The sequence below is a fragment of the Camelus bactrianus genome, chromosome 22 (assembly GCF_048773025.1).
Source record: "Camelus bactrianus isolate YW-2024 breed Bactrian camel chromosome 22, ASM4877302v1, whole genome shotgun sequence".
Lineage (NCBI taxonomy): Eukaryota > Metazoa > Chordata > Mammalia > Artiodactyla > Camelidae > Camelus > Camelus bactrianus.
In genome coordinates, this window is record NC_133560.1 from 4,642,033 (window position 1) to 4,658,783 (window position 16,751).

Consider the following 16,751-nt stretch of genomic DNA (forward strand, 5'->3'; position numbering starts at 1 on the left):
ACAGCAACTCCTGCACTTTATGCCTGTAACCTAAATACGCGGCTCTGTGGAACTCCTTCAGCTCACCGCTGTGGACGTAATACCCAGGCACGGGGTTCTCACGATCCCTGGGCTCTCTCTGATGGGTGGTGAAGCCCACCCATCTCGCTAACTTAACGAGTCCCTTCTTCATCTGGCTTATCGCCTTCCGACACCGCTCACTTCCCTCCTGGCCTCTTGCCGCCTCCCGATCTCAGCGCTGGCGCTACAGAAGAGCCACAGAGGTCTCGCTGCCACACCTTGGCTGCGAAGCTCAGCGGCGCGGAATGTTTGGTTCGGAACGGTCGTAGCCTAGCAACAGCTCTGACCCTCAACTGTCCCTCAACTGTCCCTCCAGAGCCGGTGTCCCTGTGAGTGCACACAGAGGCCCGGAGGCCCAGTGTGCCCAGTGAGCACATGGGAGCCTAAGGCATTTCAAATCTCTGCAGTTGCTTGTGGGCCATCTTGGGTTCCCTTCAAATGCTGGTGCTAGGTGGCTAAGTGTTTCGGGACATTTCCTGAAGTGAGGCCTGCCCCTGACAAAGTCACGTTTGTATGCAACTGTGGTTACAGTGGGGTGGAACCACAGGATGCTGAAGGCCTAGTCCCGCACAGAGCTCCCCACCAAGAATCTCTACTTCGCCTTATCCCTCAGTTCATTCCCTTCCACATCCCTCTGGGCCCCAGCCAGTCTCCAGGGAATTCAGCGGATGCAAACAGCAGAAAGCGGCTTTCACGGTTTCAGAGACTGTGGCAATACGTATCGTTAAGCACAAACTTGAGAAACCAATACACGCTCTCCAGATGAAATGAAAACGGGTTTCCGCATGTCTGCTGACCCTGCTCTGTGGCTCAGCCTTATGTTTACATGCTTTCCTCGCTTGATTTTATCTTTTGCTTTTATTTCCACCAAGTAAATCTTCAATCAATCGAAGATCTATCTGAGAGCATGCTATAACATTTGAGAACGTTTTAATCACGTAACTATGGGTAACGTGTAACACCACGTCAGTTACTCAGCGAGGCCAGGCTGCTGGCTGACGACTTGCAGGAGGGGTGGAAGGCAGGACAGGCCTCTTCTTCCTGCCTACCTCCATCCTTCCTCCCTCAGCTGGCTAATTATGGCTTCTGGCCCTGCCAGGATCAAAACTGCAGGGGGCGGTAGAGTTCCTAAGTGGCTGACACTCCTGGGAGCTGGTCTTGAGTGGACTGGACCTGGCAAAGTGTTTTGAAGCTGACTCTCTCAGGGGCACTTCTGGGCCCACACCTGCAACTCCCCCGACCTAAGTGAATGTGGCGTTACTAACTCACCCTTTTAACCTATCTTCTCTATTAGCGTACACTGTTATTTCCCTCATCTTAAAAAAGAAAGGTGCGTTCACCCTCCAGCTGCGGCCCCATCTCTCTGCTCTCCGGCACACACGCCTCCTGCCCCTGCAAAGGAGCTCTTCCCATTCGCTTCCTCCGATTCCTCTCCTCTCCCGTCCAAGCAAGCGTGTCCACTCACTGCAACTGCTCGCGACAGGGTCCCCCACCACCCACCAGGTGCTGACTCCACGGGGAGCTCTCAGTCCTCTCCTCGCACGGCCCGGCAGCCACGCTTCCCACCGCTGCTCTCCCCGACTTCCTCAAGCCCTTTCCTCACGGGGCTTCCCGGCTCTCAGGCTGCTCTGGTTTCCTCCCACGGCCCTGGCCGGTCTTCTCAGCCCCAGCCCCTGAATGCTGGCACACAGCACCCCTGAGGCTCAGTCTCCTGGCCTCTCCCACTTTCTGCCGCCGCCCCCATCAGCCTTAGGGCTTTATGTATTATTCTCTACAGGTTGAAACCTTCCAACCTGCTATTTCCAATCCAGACCTCCCTCCTGTATTCCAGACTCAAATACCCATTTCCTCTCAACGTCATCTCTTGGAAGTTGAACAGGATTTCTCCTGGGTTGGCTCCCTCCTGGGTGTGCCCTCACCTGGGCCTCCCCTCTCCTGTTCCTTCGCTCACCTAGGTCTGCCCTCGGGTTTGTCTGCCCACCCCAGGCCTGCTCTCTCCTGGTCCTTCCCTATCCTGGTCCTGCCCACTATCTCCCTGGCCTCCCCTCACATGGCCTGCCTGCACCTGGGCCTTTCCTCTCCTGGGCCTCCCCTCTCCTCTTCTTGCCCTCTCTCCCTTGGGGAAGTAAGCCAGAAAGAGAAAGAAAAATACCATATGAGATCACTCGTGTGTGGAATCTTAAAAAAATTTATATATATATAAATACAAAACAGTAACAGACTCATAGAGATAGAATACAAACTTGTCGTTGCCAAGGGGGTGGGTGGTGGGAAGGGACTGACTGGGAGTTCTAAATTTGCAGATACTGACAGGCATATGCAGGACAGATAAACAAGATTATATTGTATAGCACAGGGAAATATATACAAAATCTTATGGTAGCTCAGAACAAAAAACAATGTGACAATGAATATATGTATGTTCATGTGTAAGTGAAAAATTGTGCTCTACACTGGAAATTGACACAAAGTTTTAAACTGACCATAATTCAACAAAAAAAAAAAGTGCTAAAAAAAAGTGCTCCATTCAGAGCTTTGGTTACATGCTGATCTTTCAGGGACAGAGACTAGGTTGGAAACTCAATGTACAGACTGGGAGAGAAAGGGATTTCAGCTACTCTGACCGCTTCCTGTTGAATGAAACAGAGAGGCCAAGTCCTCACATTTCAAAAGTGCCCAGTTGGTGAGAAGACCCACCGCAGGGCAGGAGAAGGGAAGAAACTTCCTTAACAAAGGTTCCTGATGAGAAAATGGCCCAGTGACACTCACTCAGCCCACAGGGCCTTCAACCTCAATGTGAACATGGGGAACCCGGGCAGAAGTAGGCGCCAGGCCTCCCCTCACCTGCGCAAGGTGGAGGCAGCTTTCAGCACCCCTCCCTCACCACCCACCTGTCCAGCCTTCCTCACTGAGTCACAAGGGAACTGGGTGGAAAGGATTTCAGCCTCATGCGTTTGGCCCTGGGTGGGGCTGGGACTCCCCTTCCATCTGAGTGGAGGGCAATGATGTCCCTGGAATAGGGTGCGTCTGGAATCAGCTGCTCCAAGTGCCCCATGTGGGTGTTTCCTGGCACCACAATCTAGAGGGGAGGACCTGACAAATTCTGTCTGACGACAACCCAAATGCTTACCGAGCCTTTTATTAGCCAGTATTATAATGCTTATAGTAAAGGGCTGAGCCCAGACACAGCAGAAGTCAACCTCTGCACTACCTCGTGAGATCTACCCAGGCCACAGCGCTAGATGTAATTTACCCTCGTAAATTCCCTCTCCATTAAGGGTGAGCTCACACTTGACCCTTAGCAACTTCAACAACCTCCCATGTAGGTTCCTGGGGAAGGTTCTCACATACAACATCCAGGGCTTATGATAGTGACCCCAAAGCATCCCAAGTGTTAGCGCCATGTACACCTAAGATACACTTCTCGGGGAGAGATTTCTCTATTAAAATAGCTACTCCAGGCAGTGGATAAGAGCGGTGTTGTCTGAACACGTCCTGCCACACACAGGATGCAAATCAACATTCGGACAGGCTCAAGTTGTGTTTATCTTTGTTCATGGTCCCTGCTTCTTTTTGTAAAGTCTTGTAAGTTTACTTTCCCTCAGATGTTCTGATACTCTTCCTACTCAAATTAGTAATTTCTGCTCTCTGTATTATTAATCTACTTAGAAAATGGAATGGTACTAAGGTAGACTGGCAATCTGTTAAGAGCCAATGAAGGCAAACTTTCAGGTAGGTTCCTAACACAGACGTGTGTGTTACAATGAAAGCCCATATTGACAAGGTCTGTGAATGATTTGGATTTACTACTGGGTTTTTTTTTTAACTCATATACAGCTAATGTACATTTTCCCCAAATTCATTTTTGCTTACTAACCCTACAGTTCATACCCTTATGATTTACTTCATCAAAAGCAATCACTTAAGCATTGTACACGGGCATGTTTGTGGCCTGCGTTCTCACTGGCTGCCAAGCACGACACAAACGAGACTAAGTTCATCAGGAAATGAGGGTGCACGTGACCCAGGGCCACACCAACTCATCTACTGCCCTGCGCCACAACCACAGCAGGAGGTGCCGTAAAATCTACAAAATCCTTCTGCCAGCTCTGAGCCGACAACAGTACTTACAGGTTCCGGGGGCCTCGTGCCAGCCAGGGGAGCGCACACACGCGGCGCTGCTGCACCGGCCAGGGGCGGGGTCCAGCCAACGTGCCCGCTGTTTGGTGGATTGTACACTTGGACATTTCTGGCCAGTCCTCTCACCACTGAGAAAAGAAAAGGCAACACAGATTTCTTATGTCTATTTACACATGTCAAGCTATCACTTATCCCAAACTTCTGCTCTGTAGTAGGAGAAATACTGACTTCCTTAAACTTTGGATTATCTACACACAAAACAGATGAAAACTCTCCAAATACAAATTTAGCCAAACTTAGCCAATTAGGGCCTTGGTCTCTAAGGAAGCTAAGTTGGTGCCAATAAAAACAAGCTAGTAAAGGCAGCAGTACTGGGTTGGCCATAAAAGGACAAGGGACAAGGGCAAGAAATCAGAAAAGAAGCTTCAGCTTTCCAGCACAGGTCATGGAGAGAGAGACAAGAGGATTCTATCATCTCCACCTCTAAATGAGAACTGACAACACCGAGGATGCCCATCTAATCCGGGCAGCTAGGTTAGCCAGTTTCAATCATTCATTTCTTCTCATTCAATAGACAGAGACTGAAGGTCGTCTGATTAAAGGAAAAGGCAAACAGGGAGAAATTAAAGATACACTCAGTTCTCAATTAACTACCCAAATAGGGACTTAGAAAGACATGCAAATGAAATCCATGTATTAACCCCAAACTCCAGTTTAGCCAGTAACATCACTTTTCTAGACTACTAATCTTTTGCCAAAAGAAGTCATCCACACTTGCTTTCTTTTAGCCATCAGCACGTGTATTTTTAAGCCAAAAAAAAATTTAGAGGTATGCACCAAACCCTTTAAACAATACTGCAAAGAACTATAAAACCACTCTGAACTGGTTTCTCAACATGTTAACAGCAAATGAAAGCACAGATTTTCAACACCAAAAAGTACTTCACCAGCAAATAGAGAAATGTGCTATCAGGTAATGTGACCAATAGATTTCAACAACTGACACTGAAAGCCACTGACAAAATACTGCTTCACACAAATTTATCAAGCAGAAAGTAAAGCTCATGAACTTCTGTCAGTGACAGAGAATACTGATAACTGTATACACACTTATAAATCCTGAAGTTATCATTTCAGAAGAATGTCACTATACATTTTTTATTTCATACACTAAAATATTAACTGATGAGGGTTGGGTGGTAAACTATGGGCAATCGTTACATTTTTCTTCCATCATTATTAATGTCCCAAATTTTCTTTAACAGGCCTATATGGCCTTTATACTGAAAAGCAAAACGCATCATGAAAAAACTAAATCTTTCTGCCTTCTTACTTCCATGTCCTTCCAGTGTCTGCTGTACGCTCTCCATCGCCCTCAGTATATAAACGGGAACCACTGTAACGGTGTATGGAGAGGAGTCAGATCAGGAGAGGCCAGGCAGGGGGCCACCAGCTCAGAGGACAGACTGACCCCGAGGCCTAGACATGACCCTGGTCACACACTGAGCCTTGATCTGCATCACAGACTGACTTTTGATACTGGACACAGGGTGCCTGGCTCCCATCACAGACAAGCCCTGATCCAGGTCACAGACTGCACCCCGAACTTGGCTGCGCTTCTATCACGGAGGTACACTCAGCGAGTGGTGGCTGCTCCCCATCTCGTACTGAGCCCTGATCCAAGTCACAGATTGCCCCCTGACCTTGGCCACGCTCCCAACACGGAGGGGCATTCAGCGAGTGGTGGCTTCTATTTCTGTTATCGTTGTGTCATTAACGTGTGTCCCACTCACAGTTGACCCGACAAATGTTATTCAGACCGATGCATCTACAACCGGGTGAGTTGCTGAGTGGGCACAGTGCTCCTGGGCTGGGTGGGCTATGACGGGGCAGGAGAGGAGTGGGCAAGGCTTGGGGGTGGGCTGCCCTCCAGGCCCAGAAGGAAGCAGCCATTCTTCGCTGGCTCAATGCCCCCTCTGTCTGGAAGCCTCATTTCCATCTCATTACAGGATGAATAGAGCCAATTAATGGTGGCCAGGCAGCCTTGGCCACCCAGGAGAGATGGCACATTGTGAGAGGGCTCCCAGCCTCCTTCCACCCTGGTGCCCCAGAATGGAGGCTGTGGCCTCTCTCGTCCCTGGGGCCCCAGTGGGCCGGGATGAGGGCCCTGGGAGAGACCCGCATCCTGCTAGGCCTTCCTGCTCCCTGGGCAGAGCTCTTCCCCAGCCCAGCAGGTGGGGCAGCAGAGGCAGTGGGTCAGCCCCTGTCCATTCCTGCCCGGCCCTAGCCCACCAGGCTGGTTCCCCAGGCATCCAGGGCGTGGTCCAGGGCCTCTGAAGTTATGGCTTGTCCTGGGGCATGGGAGTTCCTCCTCAGCCCCTTGCATGGATGTCCAAATGAGGACCACAGGTGACAGGACGGCTCTCTTAATTCCCCCACCAAGTCCCCAGTCCCACCCACCCCAGCACCCATGGGTCCTGACTTGGCCCATCTGGCCAGGGGTAGGAAAATGCACAAAAGACTACCATAAGAGGGAGAGGGACGCAGAACTGAGACGCCGGGGGAGCAGGAGGGCAGCTGCACAGGGGCCCCCAGGTAGGGGTGGAGGTGGAGGAGAGGGGACAGTTGCTCTGGCCAGAGAAACACTTGCCAGACAGATATGTGATGTGGCCACGTGGCATTTGGACAGGCCGGGTGGTGGCAGGGCTAAAAAGAGGCCACGTGTTGGCCTGGGCCTCTTGCTGACTCCCAGCTTGGCTGGGGATGGAGGGACACAGGTGACACAGCCTCCCCTCGGCAGTGTGAGGGGCGAAGCTCCCTGGCACAGGATCAGACAGCAAGAACTGGGACGAGCACCTGCCTAGCTCAGCTGTGTGTCTTCTGAATGACTGCTGGACCTCTCTAGTCTGCATGCCAACCCACCCTGACACACATTTGTACACACACACACACACACACACACACACACTCTCCCAGTAGAGTGCTGGGCAGGAGACACCCCAGGTGGGTGGGACCACCAGCTGACAAGAGCTGACTCTTACCTCTGTCTCCCCCTTACAAGCTGTGTGACCTTGACTGCTGTTTAACCTCTGTGCCTCATTGCACTACATAAGTATTAATGCAGGGCCTGCTGTGTACCAGGTTTCATCAGCCAGCAGGGCAAACTTCCCTGCTGTTGGGGGGTACATCGTGGAAGAACAGAGAAGAAGGACACGGGAATTATCCAGTATTCACAGGCGATGCCATGTGGGAAGAGAAAAAGACACGGGATACAGTGAGAGTGTGGCTGGGGCTGCTGCCACTTGAAGCAGCATGGTCAGGGGCTCAGGGCGGCCAAGGCACGAGCAAGCTGAGGGAAGTGGCCCCGTGGGCACGTGGGGAAGAGTGTTCCAGAGCGGGGAACAGCCCATGCAAAGGCCCTGCGCAGGTGGCCACCTGGCTGCTGGGAGGAGTAAACTGGTTAACAAGTGGTGATTCCTGCACAAAGGAGACACAGACGCGGCTGCTGTCACCACCACCAAGATGATTTTCATTCCCAAGGTCTCAGGGCATCAAGGCCTTCGGAGTCTCGGGCACACGCATGGGGGTCTGAGCTGACCCTGGGCCTGGGTGACCGTGTCCTGTCCTGCAGCCGAGCTCCCCACTTCACACTGTGGCAGCCCCAGCCCTCGGGCCCTGCGAGCCATCTTCCCCCAAGACCCCCAGCCCTGCCACACAGCTTTGACACGCGCTTTGTCACAACTACTGAAATCAGCCTACACACACACTCATACACGGTGGACACGAGTACCTCCCACGCTCACACACATGCACAGAAGAACCCAATGCACACGTGCACATACCGACATGCTGGAAGGGGGCAGGCATGACCATGTGCACACACGTGCCCCATGCACTGCACACACGCAAACACACCCCTTGCACACACGATATATGCTGGCAATGCATATGTGAATACACACACACATGCCATGTACATGCACACACAGTACTTGTAAACATGGATGCACAAAGACAGACATGCTCGCACAACACACAGCGCACGTACACACACATGGATGCAGGAGCACAAGTACGTGCACACACACACACAGGTGCAGTTCTGCCCGCCCCCTTCCAGCACCACTCCCCAGCATTCCCATTCTCAGAATCTCTGCGCACGGCCATGGTACCCAACCCCATCTCCTAACCTCCCTCTCCCTGCCCCAGCCCTCAAGATTCCCTACCAGATAATGAACAAAGATACAGGTGACTTTTCATCAGTAACATTGCTTAGAAACACTTTCACCCCAGTTCTCATTCCTCATGACAAACAAGGAAAAATGTTTTTACTCTCAGTTTTAAAGACGAGGGGTCTGAGGGGATGGAGGAGCTGATGGGTTGGGCCCAGGGACACTCACTGTGTGTGTGTGTGTCAGGCGGGGATTTGAACCTGACCTGGTCCTATCCCGGGGCACTAGGTCCCAGAGTTCCGTTCTCCAACGACATTCCCACCCGTGGGCCTCTCACATCCAAGCCCACTCTGACATCTGAATCTTCCTCCCCAGCACATTCCTCCCACTGCTTCACCACCTCGGCTGACGACCTCAGTGCCAGCCAGGAATCTGGGAGTGGTCCACCCACCTCCTTCCTCCATACTCACATCCTTTGCATCCACAAGTTCACCAGCTCCACCCCCACCCCTCAGACCCTGCTCCTTCCTCCCGACTGGGCCGGCTTTCTGCAGCACCAACAGCACACATATCACACCAGCCCTGCCTCCTTGATCTTCTCCAGAGAGCTCTGCACCGCTGGGTCTATCCGGTCTCTCCTCAGCACACTCCCTGCCCTCATGCTAACACAGACCAGCTCCAGTGTGGGCCAGGCCCCAGGGCCATCATGTCCACTGTGACCCAGCACTCCACAAAGCAGGTGGCATTTTGCTGGCAAAGATACCGAGCCTCAGGGAGCAGGTGACCACTGGAGTGTTGCCACATAAGATGCACAGCCAGGCCACTGCCCACCTGGTCCTCCTGCACCCTCCCACCTCCAAAACCAACCACTGCCCTGCATCTCTGCTCCTCGAAAGAGCCGTCTATAGTCTGTTCCATTCACTTCCTCCCTACCCGCTGAGGACCACTCCCGCCAGCACGCCAGCCTTGGGGAAGGGGGAGCTGCCCCAGCCAAGGTCACAGTGACCTCCACCTTGCCCAGCCTGAACAGCCCTGGGGGCCCTGATCCCTGACGGGAGACGGGGATTTTCTGATGTGTCCTGGATGCCACACCTGCACCCCCTTCCCAGGGCTCTGGCCACCTCTTCCCTCCTCTCCTGATCCTCTCCGGCACCTTGCTGCTTCACAGACCTTTCTAATCTGGGGGTCCTCGGCCTGGGCCATCAATAGAAACAGGTCCAGGATAACCAGCTTCCTTTGTAACCCCACTTAGCTTATTCTGTGCCTCTACAGAGGCTATTCTTTGGAACCCATCAGTGCCACTGGCTCAGGAGAGGCCAAGGGCCCTGGACCATGTCACCTGGCCCTGTGACGGCCAGTAAGCATGAACGCCCAAGCCTAGCCTGGCACCTGCTGCCCTCCCTGCCCTGGCTAAGGCTCCAGCCTCCTGCAACATCCTGGGCTTTCTGCAAAGGGGGGCTCCCCACCTGCCCTGCTGCCATGGAGGCCCGGCCGGGGTCCCAGCCCACTGCTCATGCCCTCCTGTAGGGGTGGCCTTCTCACCAAGGAAACCAAACTGCTAAAAAGGCAGACTGTGCCCCAGCCCCTCCTTGCTGGGACCCGCCCAGCACACAGGTACCCCTGCCTTTGCCTCCGACACCCACAGGGCTTGCCCACACCTCTTCCAGCATCTTGAACACGGCCCCCTGAACAAGACAGCCACTGACTCCGGATGACACACAGCAGGGACACTCCCACCCTTCACCTGACCCCTGCTTCTTGTGTTTGGCTGTTAACACCTTCCCCCTCCCCTGACCCGGAAGGCAGCTCCAGGACACAAAGGGCTTTCCTTGCGCCCCTTCACTGCACCTCGTCCCTGGCACCAGAACACTTCGCAAGCACTGAGGAACTAGCTGCTCGGTAAGGATTTGTGCAGCCACAACACGTACAAACCCCAAAGGACATCTCCTGACCACACTTCCCGACGGCCCACTCTCATTTTTTCTCCCAAGTCCCAGGAGGCCCCTGCAGACCCTGGCCACAGGCCACGGCAGCCTGCTGGCCCATCAGAATCGTCCTACCTGCAGAAGAGGAGGGACCTTCGCCCAGCCGGAACTGAAACACTCCCTTATCCCAGGAGAAACCAGACCATCCTTCCCTGCACACTCAGCAAGCACCTCCCAGTGTGCCACACCATGCCTGGCCCTGGGGGCCTAAGGCAGGCACCCCAGGTCCCTATTCTCACAGTGCAACTGGCTTCCCCGAGGGAGCCCTCAGGGACGGGTGGCCAGGGCACGCCTGAAGAGGACACCCTCTCCCCCTTGCCCTCTGCCCAGAGGGCTGCCCCCTGGGCCTCTCCCCACCGGTCACTCACCTGGGGCGCATCCCCGCCCCGGTCCTGGATCAGGCTGGTGAGGCAGTTCTCAGGGCCACCAGCCACGTCGCTGCAGCTGCAGTTGCCCGTGACCAGGTGCTCCACGGAGAGGTCGTTGTTGGGGTGGGAGGGCCACACTCTAGGGCCTGCAGTCACTGTCTTGGGGAGGCTGCTGTCCCTTCATCTGCAGGAACTGCCTGCTGGCCTGCAGGAAGGCCAGGGGCCCCAAAGGGTCAAAGAGCCTCAGCACCTCATCACAGCTCTCCCTGCCCAGGTAGGTGCGCACGGACTCCAGGAAGGAGTCGAACTGGTAGGTGTGGATGCGGGCGGGGCTGCTGCAGGCGGTGCCTTGGCCACCCTCATGTAGAGCTTGTGCTGGCGCGGGTCTGGGTTGCGCAGCGTCCAGGAGCAGCGTGAGGTGCTGGAAGGGAACTCAGCAGCCTCCAAGAAGTACCTGAAGAACCTGCCCTGCATCAGCATGGGACACGGCTCAGCCCCAGGAACCACGTCTGCCCCCGAGGACACACAAGCCTGGTGCCCCCAGAAGCAGCAACAGCAGTGGATGGAAAATCCAAAGGGCACCCGGGGCCGCGCCTAGCTGGAGGGGCTGCCGGGGTTCCGCGGGCTGGGCAGGAAGGCACGGGCCAGGCCTTGGCATGCCAGGATGCAGAGGCAAGGCTGGGGCTACGTCCCAAAGACGCTGAGCCGAGGCAGGAGGAGGAGAGGGCTTCAGATGACCAAGGGGGCAGCAGTGACTCCTAATATCCGGGGCCCGGACGCCGGCCTGGGGCTGCCAGCAGCGGCTGGAAGAGAAACCAGAAGAGGGGACTGTGAGCCCCGTGGGGAAGCTGGGACTCCGGCATGCTGGGGGCAGTGCCCACCCCGAGCTTGGGGCCCTGACACAGGCTCTGGCCCTGCTCTCAAGCACCTGCTCTGTGCACCTGTCTGCCATCTGCCAGTGTGTTCACCTGCAAGGGCAGGGGGTGACAGGAAGCCAGGGGCCTGGCATGCCCTCTCCCACCTAGGCCTGGGTGGGAGCAGTGGGGCAGCCCAGACCTGGGCCACAGGCAACAGTAGCCTCAGCTGTGTCCATCTGGATGGACAGACTGGCACGGCCCCATGGGCTCTGGGCCTGCCTGCAAGCCCCATGGTGGCCATTACCATTCTGGGCCTCCGTGGCCTCTCTGACCTTACCCCTCCCCAACCCCACCTTTCAGGGAACGATCTACAAACCCAGCCAGGACAGTGGGGCAGAGGAGAAAGGTCATTCCAGGCATCTCCCAGCCTCCCTGCAGCCCCGCTCTCTGGACCTGAGCCCATGTCAGTGCAGAGACCCCTCCCACCTCTGCCTCCTCACATCAAGAGTGACCTATTCTTTGGAGGATGAGGGTGGGGTCAGACCTCAGTCTCTGGCTGTAACTTGGACATCCAACCGCCTCCTCTCTGCCCCACCCACCCCGCTGCCTGTCACATGGCCCCTCAGGTGCCCCTCCAGTCTCCCACCTGCACTCCTGCTAGGAAGCTCCCTTCCTCCCTTAACCCCTCCAGACTATACTGGAGCTAAAGCCTGGACCCACCACTGCCTCCTGCCTTGGCCAGGCTGGCACTGTTACCCTTCCCCCATTTCAAGGTGAAGAAACTGAGGCTCAGACAGGGTCACAGTGAGGAGGCGGGAGTACCCACCCCTGAACTCACAGACTGACCCCAATCTCGTGACCCTGGGGTGACCTGCCCTGCTCACGGAGAGGGTGCTGGCCGTGTGCCAACCGCTCACACCCGGGGGAGGGGGCGCTCCTGGCCCGGGTGAGCGGGGACGCAGCAGAGCTGTCCTGGCCTCAGGAAGCCAGCACCACCCACCCTGGACTCGCCCCCACGTGAACCCTGGAAGTTCCTTCTGCCTCTAACTTCAGTTTTCCCACTCTTCCTAAAGCCCCTGGCCGGCCATCGCCCCACGGAGAGCTAGGCCACTGGGTGGAGAGGGGAGACTGAAGTCTGCACCCCAGTGCCCGCCCGGCCTCCTGGTGCCAGCACCTCTGCTCTGCTGTCCGTGCACATGCCGGCCTCCTGCCCACAGGGACTCATTGCTTCTTGCTGCCTGGGCCCAGCAGTGACCCAAGGTCGGTCACTGTTCTGCAGCCCCCTCCTGGCGTCCTTCCTGACAGGTCTTCTAGGCACAGCAGGAGCTGGGCGTGGGGGGCCTCCTGGTTAAGAAGGCACCATGAACATCTTTCTTTTCTAATAGAAAGGCAGTGACTTCATGAAGTTGATGCTTCTAAGGTAATCTAGGAAATAAAAGATAAACCTTCACAAATCCTGTTCCTGGCGTCTGAAGATCCTAGTAAGATGGGAAAAAAAACTTAACAAATAATGAATTCAAACCCTAGTAGTACGCTACTTTACAGTATCATGTGCAAACATCTGACTTTCCAGTCTTGGAGTGGCCCATTTGGGACACTACTGAACCAGGGTCATTCATTTTTTTCCACTTTTTTATTTTAAAAGTTGTTATGCACCTGAATTATGTGTATCCACGACACAAAAGGCAACATGAACATATAAACAATAATAGTATACACCAGAAATTGACTAGTATAACTATACACAAAATATTTAGAGCAAAATGACAATGACACCAGTACACATTAGCTTGTGGAACCTCAATAAAAATTCATAAACTGAAAGTTTCTAGTGAGTAAAGAAGAAATACCAATTAAGCTATGATAAAAGAAAGAAAAGTAGTACAGAAAAGAATGTCATAGAAAGAAACAACAGAGAAACAACAGAAGTTTTAAAAAATCCCCGATTAGTCTCTGAAAAGATTAAGTAGAATACCACTTTCCTACTAAGAAAATAGAGAAGCACACATAACATATTAACAGGTTAACACTTTAAGTCAGCCCGTTTATAAATCTCCGCCATCTGTGACGCCTTCCTGTCTGCCCCTCACCCGCACATTCAAACTGTTCATGCTGTTATTTCTACCACCGAGTTCTCATACGCCCACTCCTTTCACCCCGGGGGCCCTTCCACACCTCGACTGCACTCCTACAGCCGCCCCTTCGTTACACTGTCCAAATCCTGCCTCCTCATTCCCTTTTATACCAACACGAGAGCTCTCGTCAACACAAAGCCAAACACATCGGTCTCACAAAAGCCATCGAAGACGCCTATTTTTTTAAAAGCAGAATGTCAGCCAACCTCTGACCCTAAGTAAACACAGGAAACATTCTGCTACACCTTCTCACCTCCCACTCCTGTATCGCTGGGTCATCTCCTGCTCCCCGAGGGGACCAGCCAGGAGCTTTCACGATCATGTTCCCCCTCAACCTACAGGACATTTCCCTTGCTGCTTCTTCTCAAATTCCTATTCATCATTCCAGTCTTAGTTTCAACATCACATCTTCCATGAAAGTACCTCTGATCCATCAGTTACAAATAATTCCCTAATTTCCCACATCCTTTGCCACTCTCACTGTACCTCTTTTGTAAAACACAATTCTACCTGCATTACAAGTTTTAATTTACATTATCTGTCTCCTTCAAGAGACTGCAGTTCTTTGGGTGACGACTGTTTTAGCCATCTGTGTGTAACCCTTAGGAACTAGGACAGTGCCCTGTAATTAGCAAATACTCCAGAACTCTAAGTATACAGTCAGAATTGGATCTGACACTAAGTGGTAATTACGAGACTATTACTGAGAAATTTAACTTCACTGGAATTCAACGAACTGACTTCTCCAGACATATATCACCCACAAATCACTACAGTGATCTTGGGGAAGCATTCTTCCTACTTTTCCCTCAATCTTTCATGTAATGTCTGCAGAAATTACTTTCATAACAATAAATTGAAAAATAAAAATGCAATAAATGCAACAAACCTAACAGCCAAATTGGCTGAACACATACTGACAGTACAAAAATAGTAATTAAGGTTTAGCTGAACTAAATATCAAAAAGCCAACCAAGCATTTATGGAAGTTCCAAAAACAAATAATCTACACAGAATTACGGTAAAGGTATTTGAAGAAATGTGTGGGCTAAGGAGTCCAAGAAATGTGTCAGTGTGTTAAAAGGGTAAGACAATCTAAAAATCACCTACCAAGTGATTCTCTGAACCTCAGGAGGGCTATTTGAAAACATCAAGTCATAGGAAAACAATCCAATTCAAAAGTGGGCAAAGGATTTTAATGGACACTTCTCCAAAGAAGACATACAGATGGCCAATAAGGCCAAGAAAAGATGCTCAGCATCACTAATCATTAGGGAAATGCCTATCAAAACTACACTGAGATGCTACCGCACACCCACTAGGCTGAGCACTATCAAGAAAACAGACTATGACAAGTGTCAGTGAAGACGTAGAGCCTTGCAACCCTTTGTGCACTGCTGGCGAGAATGTAAAATGATATACCATTATGGAAAATGATATGGTGGTTCCTTAAAAAATTAAAAATAGAACTACCACTTAATCCAGCAATCCCACTTCTCAGTGTATACCCAGAAGAACTGAAAGCAGGGACTCAAAAAGATATTTGCACACTCATGTTCATAGCAGCATTATTCACAAGAGTCAAAAGGTGGGAGCAACCCAAGTGCCCTTGGATGGATGAATGGAAAAACTGAATGTAGTGTATACATAAAGTGGAGTATTACTTAGCTTTAAAAAATGAATGAAATTCTCTTATGTGCCACAACATGGATAAATCTTGAAGATCTTATGGTTTAAGTGCAATAAGCTAGAAACAGAGGACAAATTCTGTGGAGGGCATAGCCCAGTGGTAGAGCACATACCTAGCGTACACAAGGTCCTGGGTTCAATCCCCAAGACCTTCTTTAAAAATAAATAAATAAACAAACCTAATTACCTATCACCACCAAAAAAAAAAAAAAAAAAAAGACAAATACAAATACTGTTCAATTCCTCTTATATGAAGTCTCTAGAGTAATCAAATGCATAGAGTCTAAAGTAGAATGGTGGTTGCCAGGGGCAGTGAAGAATGGGAGTAATTACCTAATGAGTTTGGGAAGTTCAAAAAGATCTGGAGATGGAAGGTGGTGATGGCTGCAGAACAATGTGAATGTACTTAATGCCACTGAAATGGTAATAAACTTTGTCATTTTACAACAATTAAAAGAATAGAAGAAAATTTTTGAAAAACTGATAGGACACCAACTGTTGGTGAGAATGCGGAGCAACCACAACTCTCATACATCTCTGGTGGAACGTGAAATGCCACAATCACTTTGGAAAAAATGCCTGCTAAGTGCTTACAAAACTGAACCGACGCCTACCCTGCGATATCCCAGCCCCACTCCTTGGCAGTGACTGCAGGGGAAGGAGAGCATTTCCGTACAAGCGTGGTCACAGCAACTGTACTCGGAATAGTCAGAAGCTGGAACTAGCCCGGGTGTCAGTCACCAGGAGAACGGCGAAGCGGTGCTGTCTTCCTACAGTTAAACAGTGCGCAGCAGTAACAGGCACAAGGACTGACACGTGCAGTGACAGAGATAAGCCTCAAAACCATTACGCTGAGTCAAAGGAGAATTCTACTAGAGTAGCTACTGAATGATTCCACTAAAATGAATGAATAAAACAGGCAAAACTCACCCACAATGGAAAAAAACCCGGAAGTGTGGTTATCTCTGGGGGATGAAGTGGGGACTGACTGTGAAGGGACTTCCTGGGTTGAAGGTAATGGTCTCTATTTTGTTGGGGACTAGGGTTACACAGGTGTATGCATTTGTTAAAACTCAATAAATGCCACAATTAAAACTTATGCATTGCGTACGGTTATTTTACCTCAAAAAAATGCCACAGAGAAAGCAGCTCTAGTCAATGACACATGTGATAGAAATATTTACAGATAAAATGTACCCTGTCTGCAAGTTACTTTCAGACATAAGAAATTAAGATGGAATGATGAAAACTTACAGTTTTATACATCAAATAAAAAAAGATGGGACTGATAAATGGATAGAGGGCTAGATAGAAACATGACAAAGTACACAGTGTAAAATCTTAC

At 51.7% G+C, this 16,751-nt stretch overlaps 1 protein-coding gene across 5 annotated transcripts in view; it reads right to left on the reverse strand.

Moving 5' to 3' along the window:
• The window catches only part of LOC141574624 (ankyrin repeat domain-containing protein 26-like), a 73,609-nt gene extending 60,610 nt beyond the window's left edge, over positions 1-12,999 (reverse strand). For 2 of the 5 annotated variants that reach the window (XM_074350058.1, XM_074350060.1), the window contains exons 1-3: positions 12,757-12,997; positions 10,726-11,528; positions 4,192-4,328 (exon numbers count right to left, since the gene is read on the reverse strand). In XM_074350058.1, coding sequence (XP_074206159.1) covers positions 4,192-4,307 — 116 coding nt within the window. In that variant the 5' untranslated portion in view covers positions 4,308-4,328; positions 10,726-11,528; positions 12,757-12,997. Of the gene's footprint in view, positions 1-4,191; positions 4,329-10,725; positions 11,529-12,756 lie in introns of all 5 variants that reach the window. The other 3 variants (XM_074350061.1, XM_074350057.1, XM_074350062.1) reach the window with 2 other exon arrangements.
• Between the last annotated feature and the right edge of the window lie 3,752 nt (positions 13,000-16,751).